Source organism: Leucopleurus acutus (genome assembly GCF_964270905.1).
Source record: "Leucopleurus acutus genome assembly, chromosome: 11".
Taxonomy (NCBI): domain Eukaryota; kingdom Metazoa; phylum Chordata; class Mammalia; order Artiodactyla; family Delphinidae; genus Leucopleurus; species Leucopleurus acutus.
This window is the reverse complement of record NC_139152.1, coordinates 56,049,252-56,068,661: the sequence shown is the minus strand read 5'-3', so window position 1 is coordinate 56,068,661 and position 19,410 is coordinate 56,049,252. Positions and strand designations below refer to the sequence as shown.

At 41.6% G+C, this 19,410-nt stretch overlaps 1 protein-coding gene across 1 annotated transcript; it reads right to left on the bottom strand.

Annotated features, from left to right (window-relative positions):
- Positions 1 to 2,564: 2,564 nt before the first annotated feature.
- On the bottom strand, positions 2,565 to 19,342 carry SLC35E3 (solute carrier family 35 member E3). Its single transcript, XM_082850691.1, has 5 exons — positions 18,754 to 19,342; positions 17,817 to 17,927; positions 13,745 to 13,903; positions 9,818 to 9,900; positions 2,565 to 4,948 (listed from the first exon to the last, which is right to left on the bottom strand). The coding sequence occupies exons 1-5, from the start codon at positions 19,153 to 19,155 to the stop codon at positions 4,762 to 4,764; spliced, it is 942 nt and encodes a 313-aa protein (XP_082706817.1). The 5' UTR covers positions 19,156 to 19,342; the 3' UTR covers positions 2,565 to 4,761.
- Between the last annotated feature and the right edge of the window lie 68 nt (positions 19,343 to 19,410).

The following is a 19,410-nucleotide window of genomic DNA, read 5'->3' as shown; positions in this document are numbered from 1 at the left end:
TCTACCCTGACCTCTCAACAAAACTGTCACCTTTGGCCATCCTCTCTCCCATTATATCATCATCCTTGTTTTCCTCCTACCTCTTTGACTCTTCCTTTTCAGTTTCCTTTGCAGAATTACCTACCACTGCCAGTAAATGCTGGAGTTCCTGAAGGCTCAGTTGTAGACTTTTTGCATTATACTGTCTTCCTAGGTAAGCTCATCCTGGTCTATGCTTTCGTCCTCATCAGGCATACTCCAGTAACTACCCGTTTATCTCCACTGCAACCAAAACTCTCCTGTCCCCAAGAAGACATACAGATGGCTAATAGGCACATGAAAAGATGTTCAATATTGCTAATTATTAGAGAGACGCAAATCAAAACAACAATGAGATATCACCTCACACCTGTCAGAATAACCATCATTGAAAAGTCTACAAATAACAAGTATTGGTGAGGGTGTGAAGAAAAGGGAACCCTTGTGCACTGTTGATGGGACTGTAAGTTGGTGCAGCCATTATAGAAAACAGTATGGTTCCTCAAAAAACTAAAAATAGAACTCCCATAGGATCCAGCAATTCCACGCCTGGGTACATATCCAGAAAAAAATGAAAACTCTAATTTGAAAAGATCCACAAATCCCAATGTTCATAGTAGTACTATTTACAGTAGCCAAGATATGGAAGCAACCTAAGTGTCCATCGACAGATGAATGGATAAAGCTGTGGTGCGTGTGTATACACACACACACAAACACATACACACAGAGACATACAGAAAATGGAATATTACTCAGCCATAAAAAAGAATGAAATTCTGCCATTTGTAGCAATGTGGATGGACCTAGAGAATATTATGCTTAGTGAAATAAGTCAGAAAAAAAAGAATGTATATAGCAAAACAGAAACAGACTCACGGATCTAGAAAACAAACTAGTGTTTACCAGTGGGGAGAGGGAAGTGGGGAAGAGCTCCTTAGGGGTATGGGATTAAAAGAAAGAAACTACTATGCATAAAATAGACAAGCAACAAGGGTATATTGTATAGCACAGGGAATTATAGCTATAACCTTGTAATAACTTTTAATGGAATATAATCTGTAAAAATACTGAATCACCAAGCTGTAAACCTGAAACTAATATTGTAAATCAACTATACCTCAATTAAAAAGAAAACACTCCTGACTTCTAGACTTGTATATTTGATTACTTGATTAATAATTGGATTTCTCAAAGATGCCTCAAAATCGAGATGGCTACGTAGGAACTCGGGCTCCATCCTCCCCACCCCAACCGTCTTCTCACGTTTCCTACCTCAGAGTGGCACCATCCTCTATCAAGCTGCCCACATCAAACATGTGTGATTCTTGACTTCATCCCCTCCCATGCCCTCCACTTCCAATCCATCTCAAGTCTACTTGATCCTGTCTACTAAATCCTCTTGATCTACCCACTTCGTCATCTCTCCACCACCCCTTCAAGCTATCACGTCTCCTAGCATCTCTCTGGTTCTCTTCCAATTGTTTCAAAACGAAGGGGTCGACCGTGATGACGTTCAGAACACTCCCTTCTTGCTCTTACTGGATGCCTAACAATGTCTACAAGGTATTCTATGGTCCGAGGCTGGCCTTCCTTTCCAGTCTCGTATCATACCACATCTCCCCTTCCCTAAATGTAGCCGCTATGCTCCATCCTTTTTGCAGTTCTTTAAACTCATCATAAACTCCTCCAACCAATGGGCCTTTGTATATGCTATTCCCTTTAATCAGAATGCAATCCCCCTCTTTGCTTAGCTAACTTCTATATGCCCATCAGATTTCAGTTGAGTTGTTCTTTCCTCGTGGACACCTTTGCTGACAGCCAATCCTGGGCCAGATTCTTTTGTTACATGCTCCAGAGAACCACGTTCCTTTTACTATTTGACTTTGTACTAATAAACTTACATTTTAATTTAATTAATGTCTATCTTTTCTGCTAGACCAATGTTTCTTAAGATCACAGGGAACACAGGAGTGTCTTTGCACAGTGTCTAGCACAGTATTTGGCACAAAATATATGTTCAATAAAACTTGTTGAATGAATGAAATGATCATTGTATTCCTGATGTTAGCAAGTATAATCCAGTTCAAGTTTGGAAACAGAAATGCAAAACAGAATCTATCTAATAAATCTGGTCTTCATTCGTTTAATCAGACTTTCTCCTTTGGCCATTCTGCATATTCATTCACCCAACAACTACTCACTGATGGGGTCAATGTGGAGTGTCGCTTTTAAGTAGATTTTTTTAGAAAAGATGACCACTGATTTGAAACTAGCAAGATTTAAAAAGTATTTTTAAAAATGCAACAGGAAAAAGCTTGCTTCATTTCATAGAAAAAGATTTCTCCTTTATGTTATTTTAAAAGGGAGATGAGGATTTTGTTTCATTAGATGCTGCATATTTGGGGGCTGGACAGGCCACTGTTACCCCTGCATATACACAAATGCCATCCTTCTTCTGCCGGTCCTAACATGCGACTTGAAAGTAAAAACATCAGGTTCTCTTTATTTATAACAGGTAACAGCTGAAGTCCAGTCATCGCACATACAATAAAAAACAAATGCAGTTACATCCGTAACAAAAGGACAGCCAGCATGCTTTCTTCCATAGCACTGCATTTCTGGTTTGTCTCTATGGTTGGTCCTTATGGTCTGGTACATTTTTCCCCCAGGAATTTCCTTTTCAATGGGAAGATGGTCTTCAGGGCAAAAACTGTTTATCAGACTCTAGTTCCAGGAGTACATATTTTATTCACTTATAAATACGTACCCTCCCATGCTGTCTTGTTCCAACCTTCCTTGCATTCCCATTGACATCAGTCATTTATTATAACTCTCCCCCAACATTTATTATAAATCCCCTCCCCAAGTTGTATTTACAGTTAAGAAGAATTTGTACATGGCACAAATCAACTCAGCTGTTAGTGCACAGAAGTCGCATAATCCTCTGAAATACTTTTCTCCAGCTTTGGGGAAATAATTATATGTTAATTTAAACATACACAGAGAACACTGCTTAGACAAACATAACTCCTGAGGTCCATCTGGCAAGACAATCTGCTTTGTATTTCTTAGCACAATAAAATGTATCTTTGGAAACAGAGAAGAACCAAAAGTATTTAAAACAAAAACAGAAAACCACACATAAAAATCACACAACAGATTGACTGATACATTGAAATTCTGTCAAAATAAGATTTTCAGTGAGGCTTTTCACTTCAAACAGGCCAGGAAAAAAATAATCCTAAACGGCATATTTTATACACGTGGCTCTTTGTCCTCCTAAGTGTCGTGTGCTCACCTGAAGTTTCTAAACAATGTTTAGAAAAAGAATTATTTATTACAAGAGGGATTACCTGTTTCAGTCAATTTATGGTGAGAGGTTATCAACAACTGCTTTGAATTCTCAAATGTCAAAAGTTGGAAGGCAGAAGTAGATTTTGCAATTAAATAGGTGGCACAATTATTTCCTTAGGTATCATGTATTTCCCCCATGACATTTTTTTAAATTATCCCTTTAAAAAACTCATGGAACTCGTTAAATATTGACTGTTTCTCTACTTCTCTCTCAAATCTTTCCTCGTGTCTTCATCAAGCTTCTGTTAGTCTTTGAGTACATTTGCCTTGCCTTGCCTTGCTGCTCAAGGATCTTCCTCAGCCCCCTCAGAAAGGCTGACATAGTTCACTCCAAATCCTTCAGTGCCAAAGAAAGCTCCGCGGATGCCTCACACGTGGCGGGTAGGGAATGACAACAGGAAGGTAGTCTTAAGAAATTACCAACACGAAATGCTCAGAGGCCAGAAGAACAGTCACCAGGATAAGAAGAAACCTGCTCAATTCCTCCCGTAGTCCTTTCTTTGAGCCATTTAAACATGGAGCTATTTTGATTTTAAATTCATGTACAGTTTCTAGAGTCCACCGAGAGCTCAAAACAAGAAAATACCTACAGAAACTGTAGTTTTTTTGATAACATCTAAGTTCTTACATCAATTTTCTACTAGAGAAATGGTACTTTTAGAACCGGATTTTGGCTTATGGTCCCCTTTACTACACTTTGCTTTCTAGAAATGTTATTTCATATCTATAAATGAAAAAAGCAGGAAGTTATACTAAAACAACGAAAATATCAATAGAAATGCTAGCTTTAAATTCTGACTTGAATACTTTGGCCTAAATTATAACTGGGCTCACATTGGGGACCACCTAAGAGCAAGTAGGGGAGTCCTACGTGCCCTTCCTTAAAAACCACTACACGTTTGTAGTACAGTGATCTGAATTCCTTTGTCACCATTACAGAACTTTAATTTCATGTACTTCATTTGATATAGCCAAACATTCTGTGTACTTCATAGAATCATCTTTGAAAGGAAGCATGAGCCATGTTTTAGAGAATTACGTTTTTTAAAAAAGGTACTGTAAAAGAGAAAGTCATATTTATTTTATTTTTACTTAAAATTTTTTAAAATTTTTGGCTGTGCCACACGGCTTGTGTGATCTTAGTTCCCTGACCAGGGATCAAACCTGCACCCTTGGCAGTGGAAGCATGGAGTCCCAACCACTGGACCACCCGGTAAGTCCCAAGAAAGTCATATTTATGAATAAAATTTCCTTTGCTTAACTTCTTTCAAACCATCATTTAATGTATTTTGCAATATAATTTTTGTTTCATCTTTGAAAGTAACTTGCACACTTAATACTTTTTTTTTATCTTCAGGCGACTTTCTTTTCTCTATGAAAACCTAATTAAGGACGTTGCATCAATTTACTCTTACTTCCTTCCTGTTCACTGAGTTTAATATGGGTATAGGCAAGAATGCCAAATAGTGTACATAACATGCCAAGACCCTGATTAATGGACAATGGATCCTTAAATAAAACATATCCCCCAAATAAAGTAATGCAGAACTTGAAGTGTCCAAACATGTTATAGCTGAGGTTTTTGGATAAGGATAAAAAAGAACAAGCCAGATGTTATATTCACACAAACACACACACACACACACACACACACCCCACGAAGCAAAAGCTTCCTGTGCCTGGAGAGAAGTGCACGAAACGGAGACTAAACAGCGGCCCCACCCCTGCCCCCATCGCCCCGCCTCCCACCCCATCTAAAGAACAGGAACTTCAGTGAAGTGCTGGCTTGATCCTAGCTTCTTCAGGTAGGTTTTAGCAAGTAATCAGTGACAGGAGACTGCCTCAACTCTCCTTGTTGACCTCTGCAAAGAAGAGAAAAGGGGCTGCAGTACAAGGGTGGGGAAGGGATTCAGAACAAGGTACAGAGAAGGTCTTTTGTAGAGCAATTTGTGATGCTGTTTCATGGCACCATTTCTAAACTTCCCTTGGCAAATAAGGTGAGATGTGAAAGGTGCCAGATGGCTGACACAAGGTCAACACAGCCAGTGCGCTTAAGTTTAAGAGGGAATCGGGGACAGGGGATGGAACACCACTGAGCACCAATACATGCCAGGCACTACGCCAGGTGCATATATAACACCATTTTATTTAAGCATCACATTTCCCTTCACTGTGGTATCACTCCTCCCATCGACAACTGTAGAGGCTTGAGGATTTTAAGTAACTTAGATCACAGAGTTAGTAAGCAGCAGAGCCAGAGGCCAAACATAGATGGGTCTATTTAACCCCAAAGTCCATGTTTGAGATGAGCAGACTGCCAGTAACTTGCTGCTGGATTAGGGTGTTTCCAAATCACTGTTCATTTAAAAGACAAACTAAAGACACACAAATGGTTCTTTTATAAATTATTCTCTTCCTGTATTTTAAATAGTTTTTTATATATGGATTAGTACTTTATTATTTTTCAGATGTCTGATATGCACCCATCTACTCTTCCCAAACACAGTACTAGAAAGAGCTACCACTCTGTGCCTCCGCATCACTGTGAGGATTAACTAAGCTAATATACGCGAGGCTTCGAGCACCCAGGAAGCACCCTATGGGTCAGCTATCAACAGCAGCACTTACGCATAATAAACACCTGCCAGGTGCTGGACACATTCTCTCAAGCACTCACCCAACTCTGTAGGTACCACAACCCCCGCTTCATAAGTGATATGAGTGAGACCCGAGATCTACAAGTCACGCAGGCCCACAGGCAGCAGCGGGGCCGGGCTGGAACACCTGGACCTGTCCGACCTCAAAGCCCAGGCTCCCTCCTCTGTTCTGAGCCCAACTAAGCAGCTTGGAAGTTGCTTCCGAGCAGGAGAGCACGGGCTGAGTCACCAGGGTACCTGTGCTGGCCCGACCCAAGAAGGGTAATTTTCCTGCGGGATGGAGGACCTTCCCGAGGACGTTAATTATAACCATAATAAAGCAGGCTTCATTTTCAATTATGAGCTATCTTCAAGTGAACCGGCTCCCGCACTTCAGCATTTCCTTACTCCTCAGCCTCGCTTTGAAGTGCTCATGATCTGTTAACAATATTTACATGAGAGGAAAGGCAAATTTAAAGAAATGCTTCAGTGAATCCTTTTGTAAATTAGAAAAATAACACAGAACAAAACAGGTGCAATCTATACCCGACATCTCCAATTCCTCTCTCTAATTCTCCACTCTGCTCCGGTCAGCTTCCACCTGGACACGCTGAAGTTCTCGTCAAAACCTCCACCTCACCACACCCCTTCCTCCATCCCTTTCCAGCCTTCCTCAAGCTTGACCTGTCAGCGGCCTTGGACACAGCTGACTCCTCTTCCTCCTCACTTGGCTTCTACACCCTGTCCTCCTTCCTTCCACCTTGATCACTCCTTCTCTGCCCCTTCTGCCTGGCTCCTGTCATCTCTCCAAACTCTAAACACCGAGGTGACCCAGGACTCGGTCTTTGGGCACCTCTTTTTCTTCCACTTGTTTGCTTGGTAATCTCAGCCAGGCTCACTGCTTCAAACCACAACTACACACTACTGACTCTCTCCGGAATACCTCCAACAGAGACCTCGACCTTGAACTCAGATTCTTTTTACCCAAAACTGAGCACTTGGTCTTCCTCCCCACCCCCAAGCCTCCTGGGGGCTGTCCTATTTCAGTCCATGGCAACTCCACCCTGCCAGGTGCTCAGGCCCAAACTGGGTGGCAACCATCTTTCCTCTCTCATTCTCCACATCCAGTCTGCCAATAAAACCTGTTGGCTCTACTTGAACATATATCCAGAACCCAATCACTTCTCACTATATCCACTGCGACTGTCCTGGTACCAAACCACCATGGCTTCCTGATGGTTTCTCTTCTTCTCTTGCCACTTTCAGTACAGTGGTTTTCCCAGCCAGGGGTGATTTTGTCACCTGGGCAAGGTCTGGACACAGTTTTGGTTTTCATAATTGGGGAAAGGGATGCTACTGGCGTCTAGTGGGTGGAGGCCAGAGATGCTGCTAAACGTGCTCCAATGGACAGGACAGGCCTATCCACTGGACCAAAAAGGCCAATAGCACTGAAGTTGAAAAGTCCCCCCCTCCCCGGTCTGTTCTCAACACAGTAGCCCAGAAGGATCCTATTAGAACAGACAGAAAATCATGGCATTTCTCTGCTCAAAACTCCAACGCCATCCCCTCTCACTTGGTGTAGGAGTCCTCGTGTGAAAGTTCTCCTCAGTCAGGCCCCCTGTTACTCTTCAGGGACAAAGAACCCACCCTTTGTTCTTCCCGCTCCAGCCACACAGGCTTCTTGTTCCTTCCAGCCTCTCACCTGCTGTCCCCTCTGCCTGGAACACTACCCACCCTGCTCTGCACAGAGCAACCTCACTTCCTTCAGGTCTTTCCTCAAAAGTACCCGTCTTGCTGAGGCTTTCCCAACTACCCTCCGTAAAACTGCAACCCTGTCCCCAACATTTCACATCCTCTTTCCTGCTTAACCTTTTTCTCCTTATCACTTAACACAATCTAGCCCTGTATATGCCCATTTCTTATTTTTCTTGTTTATAGCCTGTCTTCCTCCCCAGAATTTAAGCCTGTGAGAGCAAAGATTTTTGTCTCTTCGGTTCACTACTATATCTCCAGTGCCTGACAGACAGTAGATATTCAGTATGTGAATATTTATTAAGTCAAAGAACAGTTTATAGGGGGCATTCAATAAGTATTTGTTGACTGAATGAATGAATGCTCTTAATCAGGGCGCATACTTGGATGCCTTGATCTAGCAGCATGGTGCATAAATCCTGGAGCTAGACTACCTGGGCTCAAATCTGGACACCACACTTCTCAGCTGGGTAACTCCAAGTGAGTTATTCAACCTCTCTGTGCCTCTATTTCCTCTTCTGTAGAATAAAATGATAGAATTTCTCTCTTCGAGCTGCTGTAAAAACTAAATGCTTAATACACACAAGATGTTTGGTACAGTGCCTGACACAAAATAAACATTTATTAAGTGTTGTTTATTTTTTAATTTTTAAAAAATATTTATTGGGCTTCCCTGGTGGTGCAGTGGTTAAGAATCCACCTGCCAATGCAGGGGACATGGGTTCGAGCCCTGGTCCGGGAATATCCCACATGCCGCAGAGCAACTAAGCCCATGCGCCACAACTACTGAGCCTGCGCTCTAGAGTCCGTGAGCCACAACTACTGAGCCCACGTGCCACAACTAATGAAGCCTGCACACCTAGAGCCCGTGCTCCGCAACAAGAGAAGCCATCGCAATGAGAGGCCTGCGCACTGCAAGGAAGAGGAGTCCCGCTCGCTGCAACTGGAAAAAAGAAAGCCCGTGTACAGCAACAAAGACCCAACGCAGCCAAAAATAACTAACTAACTAAATAAATTTTTTTTTTTTTTTTTTTTTGCACAGGCTCCGGACACACAGGCTCAGCGGCCATGGCTCATGGGCCCAGCCGCTCTGCGGCATGTGGGATCTTCCCAGACAGGGGCACAAACCCGTGTCCCCTGCATCGGCAGGCGGACTCTCAGCCACTGCGCCACCAGGGAAGTCCTAAATAAATAAAATTTTTTTAAAATTATTTATTTATTTGGTTGCGCCGGCTCCTTAGTTGCGGCATGTGGGCTCCTTAGTTGTGGCATGCAAACTCTTAGTTGTGGCATGTGGGACCTAGTTCCTGGACCAAGGATCGAACCCGGGCCCCCTGCATCGGGAGCACAGAGTCATAACCAATGCGCCACCAGGGGAGTCCCCAGGTATTGTTTTTTAAAAAAAATTATCATTATTATCACTGTTATTTACTGATAGTGGGCAAATATACTGCTTTTTTACTTTGTTGACATCTCGGTGTTCACTCATTAAAAGCAAAATGTTAAAAATGGGCAGTTGAGTTTGATTCAGACATTCAAGTCATGACTCCACTTCTTGATTTGAAGTAATATTGAGAAAAGCAGGCACACCCGTAGCCAGACAAGTACAAAAACAAGCTCAAAAGTCAGAGCAACTGGTCTGAAATTATTTTCTGTTATTTGGATTAACCACACCTTTACCTTATTATTATCGAACTATCGAGAACTGAAAAGGGATGGAAAACATAAGTATCCACCCCATTATCAGTCAACAAATATTTATTTAACCCCAGTATGCACAAGGAATGGTGCTCTATGTTAATTCTGATAAGGGAAAAGGTCACCTATTCCTTAAAGAAAATTCAAAAGCATTTATCATACAGAAAGCTAACCCATTTCCCCAGTTCACAGTTCTTTAAATTCCCACAGACTCTAGTAAGAGACTAAAAATAACTCATTCTACTCAATTTAGGCCATGCAATAGAAAGTGTGAGACTCAAATAAGGAAATCAATGTGACAGAGTTTTGGAGAATATAAAAGACTACACATTTGTAAGTTGTTAGGAAAAGGATACGTGACTGGTGAAGTGTTCCCAATGATCCAATAAATCGATAAGTTCACCATGAAAGCTATTACTCCAGAGAGCAGGACCATCAGCTACAAATAAACCAGAAGAATCATTAATGCAAAGCAGCTGCAATCATTGTGATCATCAAGTGAAAATACACTTCATCAGGCACTTCTATCAACCATTAAAAACAAGATTTTTAAAAAGAGAGAATCAAGTTGGGAGATAGCAAGAACTGAGGGTTAAAGAGCAGAATGAGTAGTATTCACAAATGTAATTTTGTCTACAAAATGCAATGGAAAATTCTCCAACAATATCCTGCCTCTGAATGTAAATCTCCAGATTCATTTTTCTTATCTATCCAAAGAAAAATTATTTTGTAATAGTTTCTTATTATAAAAGTAATATTTATTCATTACAGAAAAACCAGACAATAAAGATGAGCAAGAATATAAAGAATTCTTTTTTCCTTCTAGTTTTATTGAGATATAATTGACATACCGCACTGCGTAAGTTTAAGGTGTACAGCATCATGATTTAATTTACACACATTATGAAATGATTACCACAGCAAGTTTAGAGAACATCCATCATCTCATGTGAATCCAAAATTAAATAATAGAAAAATAAATAGAAAAAAAGTTTTTTTCCTTGTGAAGAGAACTCATAAGGAATTCTTTAAATCTCAACCACTCACCACTATTAATACGTTGGTATATATCCTTCCAGATCTTTTTTCCATTGAATTGTTTATATTTATTCTTATTTAAATTCAATCAGTAGGCATTCATCAGGTATCTATAAAACTAGGCCAGGCCTTGTAAGGAACACAGTGGGTTCCTGCCCTCAAAGATCTTAGAAACTGCTTGAGCACATGATAAAAATCTTGATAATCATAGCTTATACTTATATAGTACTTATTATGCACCAAGAATTGTTCTAAATATTTTACATATATTAACTCATTTAATCATTGCAAACAGCCATGAGGGAGTAAAATATCTTCCCTTTTTACAGACAAGAAAACAGAGCACAGAGAGGTAAAGCAACTTGCCTAAGACACACAGCCAGTAAGAAGGGCCAAGGTACTGGAGTCCCTGCTCCTAACCTGCTCTGCCATGCTACCTCTTAACCACATGAAAGAGAGAGTGCAATACAAGATGAACAGCTCAGGCAAGAAAAGAAAATGAGTCCTGAGCTCTACCTCGTTAATAGGCAAACAGACGATAGGTTCTGTAGGACTCTAGACAGATGTCCTTCTGGGCTGCGATAGCAAGAACAGTCTTTGGATTTCAAATGCATGTTTTGATTAGAGAAAGAAATAACGGGGCAGGAAACAGTATGGGTCAAAGCACGGAGGCGTGAAAGCCCAGGTGTGTGCATGGGATGGCGAGTTAACCGACTTGGCTGAGGCGGGGGACCAAAGCAGCTGTACCACTGTAGACACACACAACATTCTGTCCACATGTATCCCACAATTTCATTGTAAAAGTTATAAAAACATTTTCTATTTCTGAAATAAGAGAATCTAGAGAAAATGTTAGTTACAATTTGAATTAGTAAGAAGTTTAAATTCCAAAGAAAATGTCATATTTGAAGATTCTTTCTGTCCCATGTGGGTTTTCTGTTTTTAAACCAGTGCAGTCAGAAGAAGCCCAGGCCAATTGGATTTGCAGCCTATTTAGGTAGAAATAGTAACACCTTACTTGTTTTACAACAGTGAGTTCCATTAAATTTTCAACTAAGAGAAACTTGCTCCTTAAAGATTTTAAAAACTGTTTCTAGAAATGTGTCCTTGCTAATTTTATTGAATTCACAGAATGTCACATGCCTATTTCTTGATGACCTGGCACATCATTAAAAACACAATTACATGCTCTACTTTGAGGCAATGATGCCCTCTAGGGACAAGAAGGAATGCAGGTGACTTTCCCTTATTCAATGGCCTCAGACTGGCTATGCTCTTGTTTCTTTGACCTTTTTTATGGCCTTTCTGCTGAGGTCCTCATTTTCAAATCTGTCAGAGGGCCAGTCACATAAAGCCTCTCCCCTCCTAGTCTAAGGTGCTCAAGCTGCAGTGGTTGATAGGCAAGATGACCAAGATGGGTAACTTTTGTAAAAGTAAGAGGAGATATTACCTGAGAGATGGTCCACTGATTTCTACCTTGGGAAAAAAGCGCAAATGCTAAAGTATATGAATTCGAAACAACTATCAATCTGCTCACAGGCAGCCTCGCAGGGTGGTTAAGAATGTGGACTTTGGATCTGGAATGCATGGATTCAAAGTCTGGCTCTGCTGTGGACCTTGAGTCAGTTACTTAACGCTTTGTCTCTCTGTTCCCTCATCAGTAAACACCTAATAAAGTTGTTACGAGGATCAAATAAGTTAATATTTGCAAAGAGCTTAGAATAGTGCCTGGAGCAGAGTAAGGGCTATGCAAGTTTGATAAATCAACACCACCAGCAAAAAAGATGTTCCCACTGACTGTGTTAAAAGTATGGGAAGCAGGAGTTCCTTTCCTAAATAGGGGGATTATACTTTCTAACTTTATTAAAAAAATGTCCCCAAAGTACAGGTCCCTTTGATCTGGCAATTCCACTCTAGGACTCTATCCCATAGAATAAAAAGTACCAGTTCATGAGGACACATGTACAAGGATGTTTACTGTAATACTGTTCATAGTGGTTAAGAACTGGAACTATTATACAAGTACTTAAAGAATGATTTGAAGGGATTTTCATGGGACATTGTTAAGTGAGAAAAGCAAGATACAGAAAATCATGTGTAATATGATCTCACTTCTGTAAAAAAACCAATGTGCAATTTATGTGTACATACGTGCATATGTGCCTATGTATGTTGTATGTGTTTACATGTGGGTATGCACAGCACGGAGAAAAGCATGGAAGAACAAACACTAGAATGTTAACATGACTTATTTCAAGGGACAGGGGTGAGGTAATGGGATGTTGATGTGTGTATGGGTAGGAGGGCTGAGGAAAAGGAATCCATGATAAAAGCTGCATATATAGGGAATTCCCTGGCAGTCCAGTGGTTAGGACTCCACGCTTCCACTGCAAGGGGCATGGGTTCGATACCTGGTAGGGGAACTAGCATCCCACATGCCATGTGGCGCAGCCACAAAAAAACCTCCCAAAGGGCTTCCCTGGTGGCGCAGTGGTTGAGAGTTCGCCTGCCGATGCAGGGGACACGGGTTCATGCCCCGGTCCGGGAAGATCCCACATGCCGCGGAGTGGCTAGGTCCGTGAGCCATGGCCACTGAGCCTGCGCGTCCGGAGCCTGTGCTCCGCAACGGGAGAGGCCACAACAGTGAGAGGCCCGCGTACCGCAAAAAAAAAAAACCAAAAAACCTCCCCAAAACCCAGCATATATAATACGGTTACATACATATGAAATTAAACATACACACACATGCGTGTGTCTGTGTATATGAAAGAGATCCATGAAATGATCATCACCAAAACGGTAAAGGTGTTTATCTTAGTGTGGCAGGATTTGGGGAGACCTTCACTTTATAATTTTATGTATGTTCAAAAATGCATACAATGAGCATGTACTACTTATACTATTACAAGAAAATCAACAAAGTTATATTTTCATTATTTAAGAAACAAAAAAAATGCCCAAAGTATTGGTGGGCAATAGCCTGGCGGGCTCAGCACAGTAACCAGACATCAGAAGACCTGAATTCTAGTCCTGGTTTGGCCACTGACTGGCAAGTCCCTCAATCTTTCTGTGCCTCAGTTTCTTCATCTAATGAATAATCCTTACCTTGCCTCCCTTAAAGGGTGATTATAAAGACTTAATGTGAGAACGGATCTGAGCTAGTGCTCTGAAAACTAAAAATTGCATTAATAATGGAGAAATTATTATTATCTTGTTTCTTAGACACCAAAACAATTATAACTTACCAAAGCAGAGACTGACCAGGGACCAAATATTCCTCCTTCTGCGAACACCGGCTCAAAGAAGGGCACGGCTACCAGCAACATGGCAGATGACATCGGGGCCTGGTAGTACAGCAGCTGCATCGAGTTTACTTGCAATTCATGCTGTTTGGCTCCTACCCACTGAAAATTAGGAGAGAGAACGAGTTAGGCAGAAAAAAAACAGCATCACTCAACAAACAAAAGATGCAACTCTAGCCACAAATGTGGGAATGTGAGGCAGGGCCGGGGGGAGAGGAAACGCCTAATGAGTCTATAAGATTTCAAAGATCAATAATATATATGTATATTATATTAAGCTCCCTGGATGAAAGGAGCTTTATAAATTCAATGTCTGATAATCTATTTTCTTCTCAATTATAAAGGAGAAAAAAAATCCTCTCTTCCCTCCTGATCCGAGTAGATGGGGAAAGTCAATGCATACCGGGGCCCACAGGCATCAACAATCTTGGGAAAATTAGGCAGGAATGGAAATTTCTAAGCAGGATAATATTTATAAGCAGGATAAGCAGGAATACAGATGCAGTGTCAGACTTCATTTCTTTCTAAAAATGGCCCCCAAAATGAAGACTGGGGGGCAGGGCGGACTCTAATTACAGATTGACAGAAACCTCAGTTATCCCAGGTGGCTGCCAATATGTGTGGCTAAAAAGGTATGTGAGGTCTTTTCATTCACTTCAGAAAACCCAATCGATGGTAGAAGGAACTTTCCTCATTATGGCTGACGTTTCGGTGGGTAATCCCACACCAATACTCCTCAATAAACTAGATAATCACAAACTTTAAAAGACTATCCCTCGGTAGAACCATCACCCCAAAGCCTCAAATCCCATCAGTTCTCAAAATGCTTCACAAATATAACTGAACAGGAGGCTTTAAAGAAAGCTTGATAGGACTGTCTGAATAAGATCTGGCAGGAACAGCCAGGCTTTTGAATAACTGCTCCTACATAATCCTCTTTCCTGTAGGTCCAGGTATCCTGTTACATAAACTCTAAGTCTATAGAAATTCACCAAGACAAAAATAGAAGAGCGAGAAATCTGAAGCATACTCCTGTCAGCCTTAATGAGAGTCTGCTGTGAACATGAAGGACAGAGAATTGATTCTTTTGCTTGGGACACCGCAGCAAGCAAAAATGAATGCAGAGGGTATGTGCACAGCCCTGTGTTGCCCAGCAGCCTCTCTGGGCAGCTGTGTGTCTCTGACACAGGACAGACAGCCTGGAATGGTGGTGACTCTCAGGCCACCACCTGCCCTCCCTGCCGTGCAGCCTGGCTTCTGCCCACCAACCCTCTCATGAAACTGCTCCCCAAAAGGGCACCTTCACCTCCAGTGGCCACATCGAAGGACTGCCCTCGGTCCCCTTCCGGCCGCAGCCCTCTGCAGAACCTGCAGATTTCTCTTGGAAGAACTTGACTGCTGGTTCGCGCTGCTTCCTCGCTCACCTGTTCCTTCACTTACTACCTGTAAGGGAGATGTCTGGCTTTCCTCTTTTATCTCCCTCACTGATCTTTTACTATCCGCTGACATCTACAGCTCTGACCTCCTTCCTTGAGCATCCTTTAAGTCCCACCTTCAACAAACAGCTTACTGGCCATCTTCAGTTATATCACCTGAAGGAGCTTGTTTAAGATTAAGTGGATTAATTCCTTCTCCAAATTAGCTCCTCCTGTGTTGGTCCGATAATTAATGATATAATCTCCTCCAAGGATCAGACTCCTTATTTTCCTCATTCTCACATTCAGTCAGGTCCTACTAATTCTTTCTCCAAAAGGTCTCTGAAGTCTGTTCTTTCCTTTCCACGTCCAGTACCACTGTCCTTGTTCAGGCCCTTCCTGTCTTCCCCTTAAACCATGGAGCACTTCCTGACTGCTCTGCCTATCACCCTATCATCCCTCTTATTCATCCTTCACTGCCACCAGAGTGAAGTTTCTAAAACACAGGGAGTGATCAAGTCACTGCCCATCTGAACTCCTCTCCTGGTACCTGCAGGATAAAGGGCACACTTCCTCAGCATAACACTCAAAACTCTGCCATCTGGTCTCACCCACCCCTCAGCCTTGTCTTTCCACCACGCAACTACAGTCCAGTCCCACCAAACAAATCAAGTTCTCCAAAAATGCTCTGTACTTTCACACATCACTGCAAAGAAAGACCTCTGCTCTATTTCTTTGCTAAGCGAATTCCTGTGCATTCTTCAATTTAAATTGTTAAACTTCCCATAAAATCTTACCTCACTACCGCCCTCGTGCAGAACTACCCCTTCTTCCCTGGTGCTCCTCAGAACTTTCCTCATACTCTGAGCTATACTACTTGTTATCAGCTGTCTCCATGTGTTTCTGCAATGCTGGATTATAGCTGCCCTTTATCTTTGTATCAAGGTTGAGCATAAAGCAGAAGAAATGTCTTTTGAATGAATGAAGGAGTCAACCATCTTTTTACCACTAAAACTAATAGTTGGTCACTCATCTCTTAATTCCTTTTAATGCCCTAGCAGTATAAGAAGAAATAACTTAGAAATTATACCAGGTTACAATGGGAAAATACAACTTTCCTTAAAATGAATTTTGGGAGGGAATACACCTATTCTGTACCAGTACTTTTACCATTTACTGATAATCAAAAACTCTGCCCATGACTTAGTCTATAATCATTCCTTGGTCAATCTCATTTCAGATATCTACCTGAGAGATACAGAATCCTCTGATTCCACCCTATAGCAATTTTGAAACTTGTGTGAACAAAAACGGTCATATTAGCATGGGCAGTGAGTACTCTGAATTGAAGTGATGTGTAAGGAATACAAGAAATTCTAACATTCAACAAATGAAATTTCTTGCTATATCTAATAAATAATCCATACTCGGTCAAAAATAAAGTCCATTTAACAAAAAAGAGAAATAGGAATGTTCACTGACTGTATCTAATTAAAAAATTTAACTTTAAACTCACTGAAGTATGCCCAAATGCAATTTTCTTAAAGCACAAACCTGAGCTTCCTCTGATTTCTCTCTGCAGTAAAAGACAGAATATCTTGAGGCCAAGTGACAAGATTGAGCGGGTGCCCCACCCTCTCATGTCACTGCTCTCTTTCATTTAAACTGCTTCTCTGCCACTAAGAAATGTTTTCAACCCCAGAATTTTCACATAACAATGTTTCTGAAATGACCAGTACTAGAAAATTTAAGATGCTAAAGCTGTATTATTAAACTCCTAACATTCATAACAAGAATGCCTTAGTTTATAACCAGTGGACGTTTGTGAAAAAAGTAAAACTGGTCACACATTTTGGCTCTGATTCCCCATACGCAGGCAGTGGAAACCACAATTTCCAGTCCAAGGTTTTCAGTACAGAGAAAACACTGTTTCACTGTACCCTTCGCCATTCACTATTCTTTCCTCCAATATATAAGAAACAAACAAAGATACTTGTTGAGATTTTATGGTAATGAAGTAAGTGAATCCATGAACAAATGTCAAATAAATGGCTGTTACAGGCAAGTCACCGCGCTAGTGCAAGAAGTGAAATACCAATTGCTATAAAATATTGATGGAGAAAAATGATTAGAATATACGAGCTGTAACAGCAGCATATCTTCTGAGGCAAAGATTTATAAATCTCAAATTTTCCTTTCCTGTTCAAATTTTTGCACCTGTACTCACTCCTTCACAGTAATGTCATAATTAAAGAGTAAATGGTAAATACAACCAATGGACTCAATCCTCAAGTAAAAAGTCTTACTATTCATTTTGTAAAGATTTCCCAGAAAATAATATACCATCACCCCAAACTCAGACTGTTAAGCGTGGGTAATATACACTTACAAACAGGTAGGGAGGTACTTGGTGAGCATCATACACCCAAGTTTCTCTGTCTCCTTTCTTCTCTTCACCTTGAGTCAGACAATTTATGCAATTATGCTTTCTTCCCAACAGTCTATTGTCTCTATACTGTATTGTCTAAACCTTGGGGCACAGCTTCAAAATTTATGAAATCTGCTAAAAAGGGCACATAAAGAAAAAAAAAATTACCAACCACTTGATAAAGGGATGTAACTAAAACACCAAGAGCAGCAAACACCGTTCCAAGGAAATTAAACTTCACATCGTAATAAGAATTTAGGATTACACCTACAGTTATAGGAATCTGTAAAGAAAAAGAGGTAAACGTTGTTCAGATTAAATTTATGAGACATAAAATTAGTATTCCTTTCACAGTGTCTTGAAAGGTTAATCATAAAAACATCATTAGGAAACAATGAACCTCTATAAATATTTTTTCCATTTGAAAAAAAACGGACTGGTAATCCTATTTCTTCAAAATGAAATATGATAAGTCTATATTTACGCTCACATTTAATTCTATTTAAAGTAAAATTCTGGGTAAAATGAGTCGATGCATTGCACTTTGCAAGAAAATACCACATGCATGCACATAGTAGTAAATGGACCCCAAAACCAGTGTCTAAACAATATATAAACATATAACAAAAGCATTAAGATTTTAAATGCTGTAAGTTATGAAGTGCTAAAATTATTTTAGTCTTATTTAAAGACGCTGAAGCCTCTGCAGTATGTCGCCGCAAACATATCCTGAGACTTAACATTTTACGTTTATCATAAACGTTTTTCAGTTTGAGCTTTTGCATTTAATCCCATACAGATTTGCATCACCCAACACAGCTTTCTTTTCTTATCGATCATAGCATTTAAGGATTTCCATCAAACAGTAGTTATTAAAACTCACACAAGCACACTCTACTGGGCTAAAAGCCCAACAGAGCGCCAAGATGGCTTTTTTCACCTTCCCCAAATAAGCCTGAAGTTCACTTGCTCACAAAGGACTCGAGTGGATTTCCAGATCACGGGAAAGAGCGTGGTGCAAGGTTAACCATTCACATTTCCCAGGGAGAAAGACTGTCCAGGAGGTGGGTTGTTAAGAGGTTGCGCCTCGCCCAGCTGAAGCTACTCACCAGCGTGAGCTGTATTTTGGTGGAGAAGGTTTTCTTATAGCAGAAGGTCTGGATGACTATGATCACCGGCGTGGTCATGGCCTTGGCCAGCTGATAGGTGCCTATGGTGTTGTTCTGCAGAGATAAGTTGGTGAAGACCACGAAGCCACAGAAGCTGAGGGCCAGGAGGAGAAGCCTGGAAGGCGGCAGACTTTTGGGGGCAAACATGTCCAGTTTCTGGCAGATGTACAAGCCCAGCCAAGTTACCACGAAGTGCACCAGGGTCAGGCTCATGTTGGGGAAGCCGTAGTGGACATAGATCCATTTGTTGAGGAACACGATGCAGATGGACACCAGTAGGTTGAGCAGGAGCCCGGCGGCGATGCGCCCTCTGCCTCGTACTCTATCAGCCAGCGCTGCCATGACCCCCGCGGAGCCGGGGCCCTTCACCCTCGGAAAGGGGCGCCCGGCCTACCTCCAGCTGCCGTTTGCCTCCTCCTCCGCCGCCGCGTCCCCGCAGCCCCCGGCTTTACGGTCCGGCCGGGGAGAGACATGCAACCTCTGGGTCCCTGGTAAGCTGCAGCCTCAGCGGATCACACATGCTCTGCCACCGCCCATTCAGCCGGCGACTACGCGGCAGCACGTCCCGCGCGCTCCGCCCCCTTCCGCCCTCGGCCA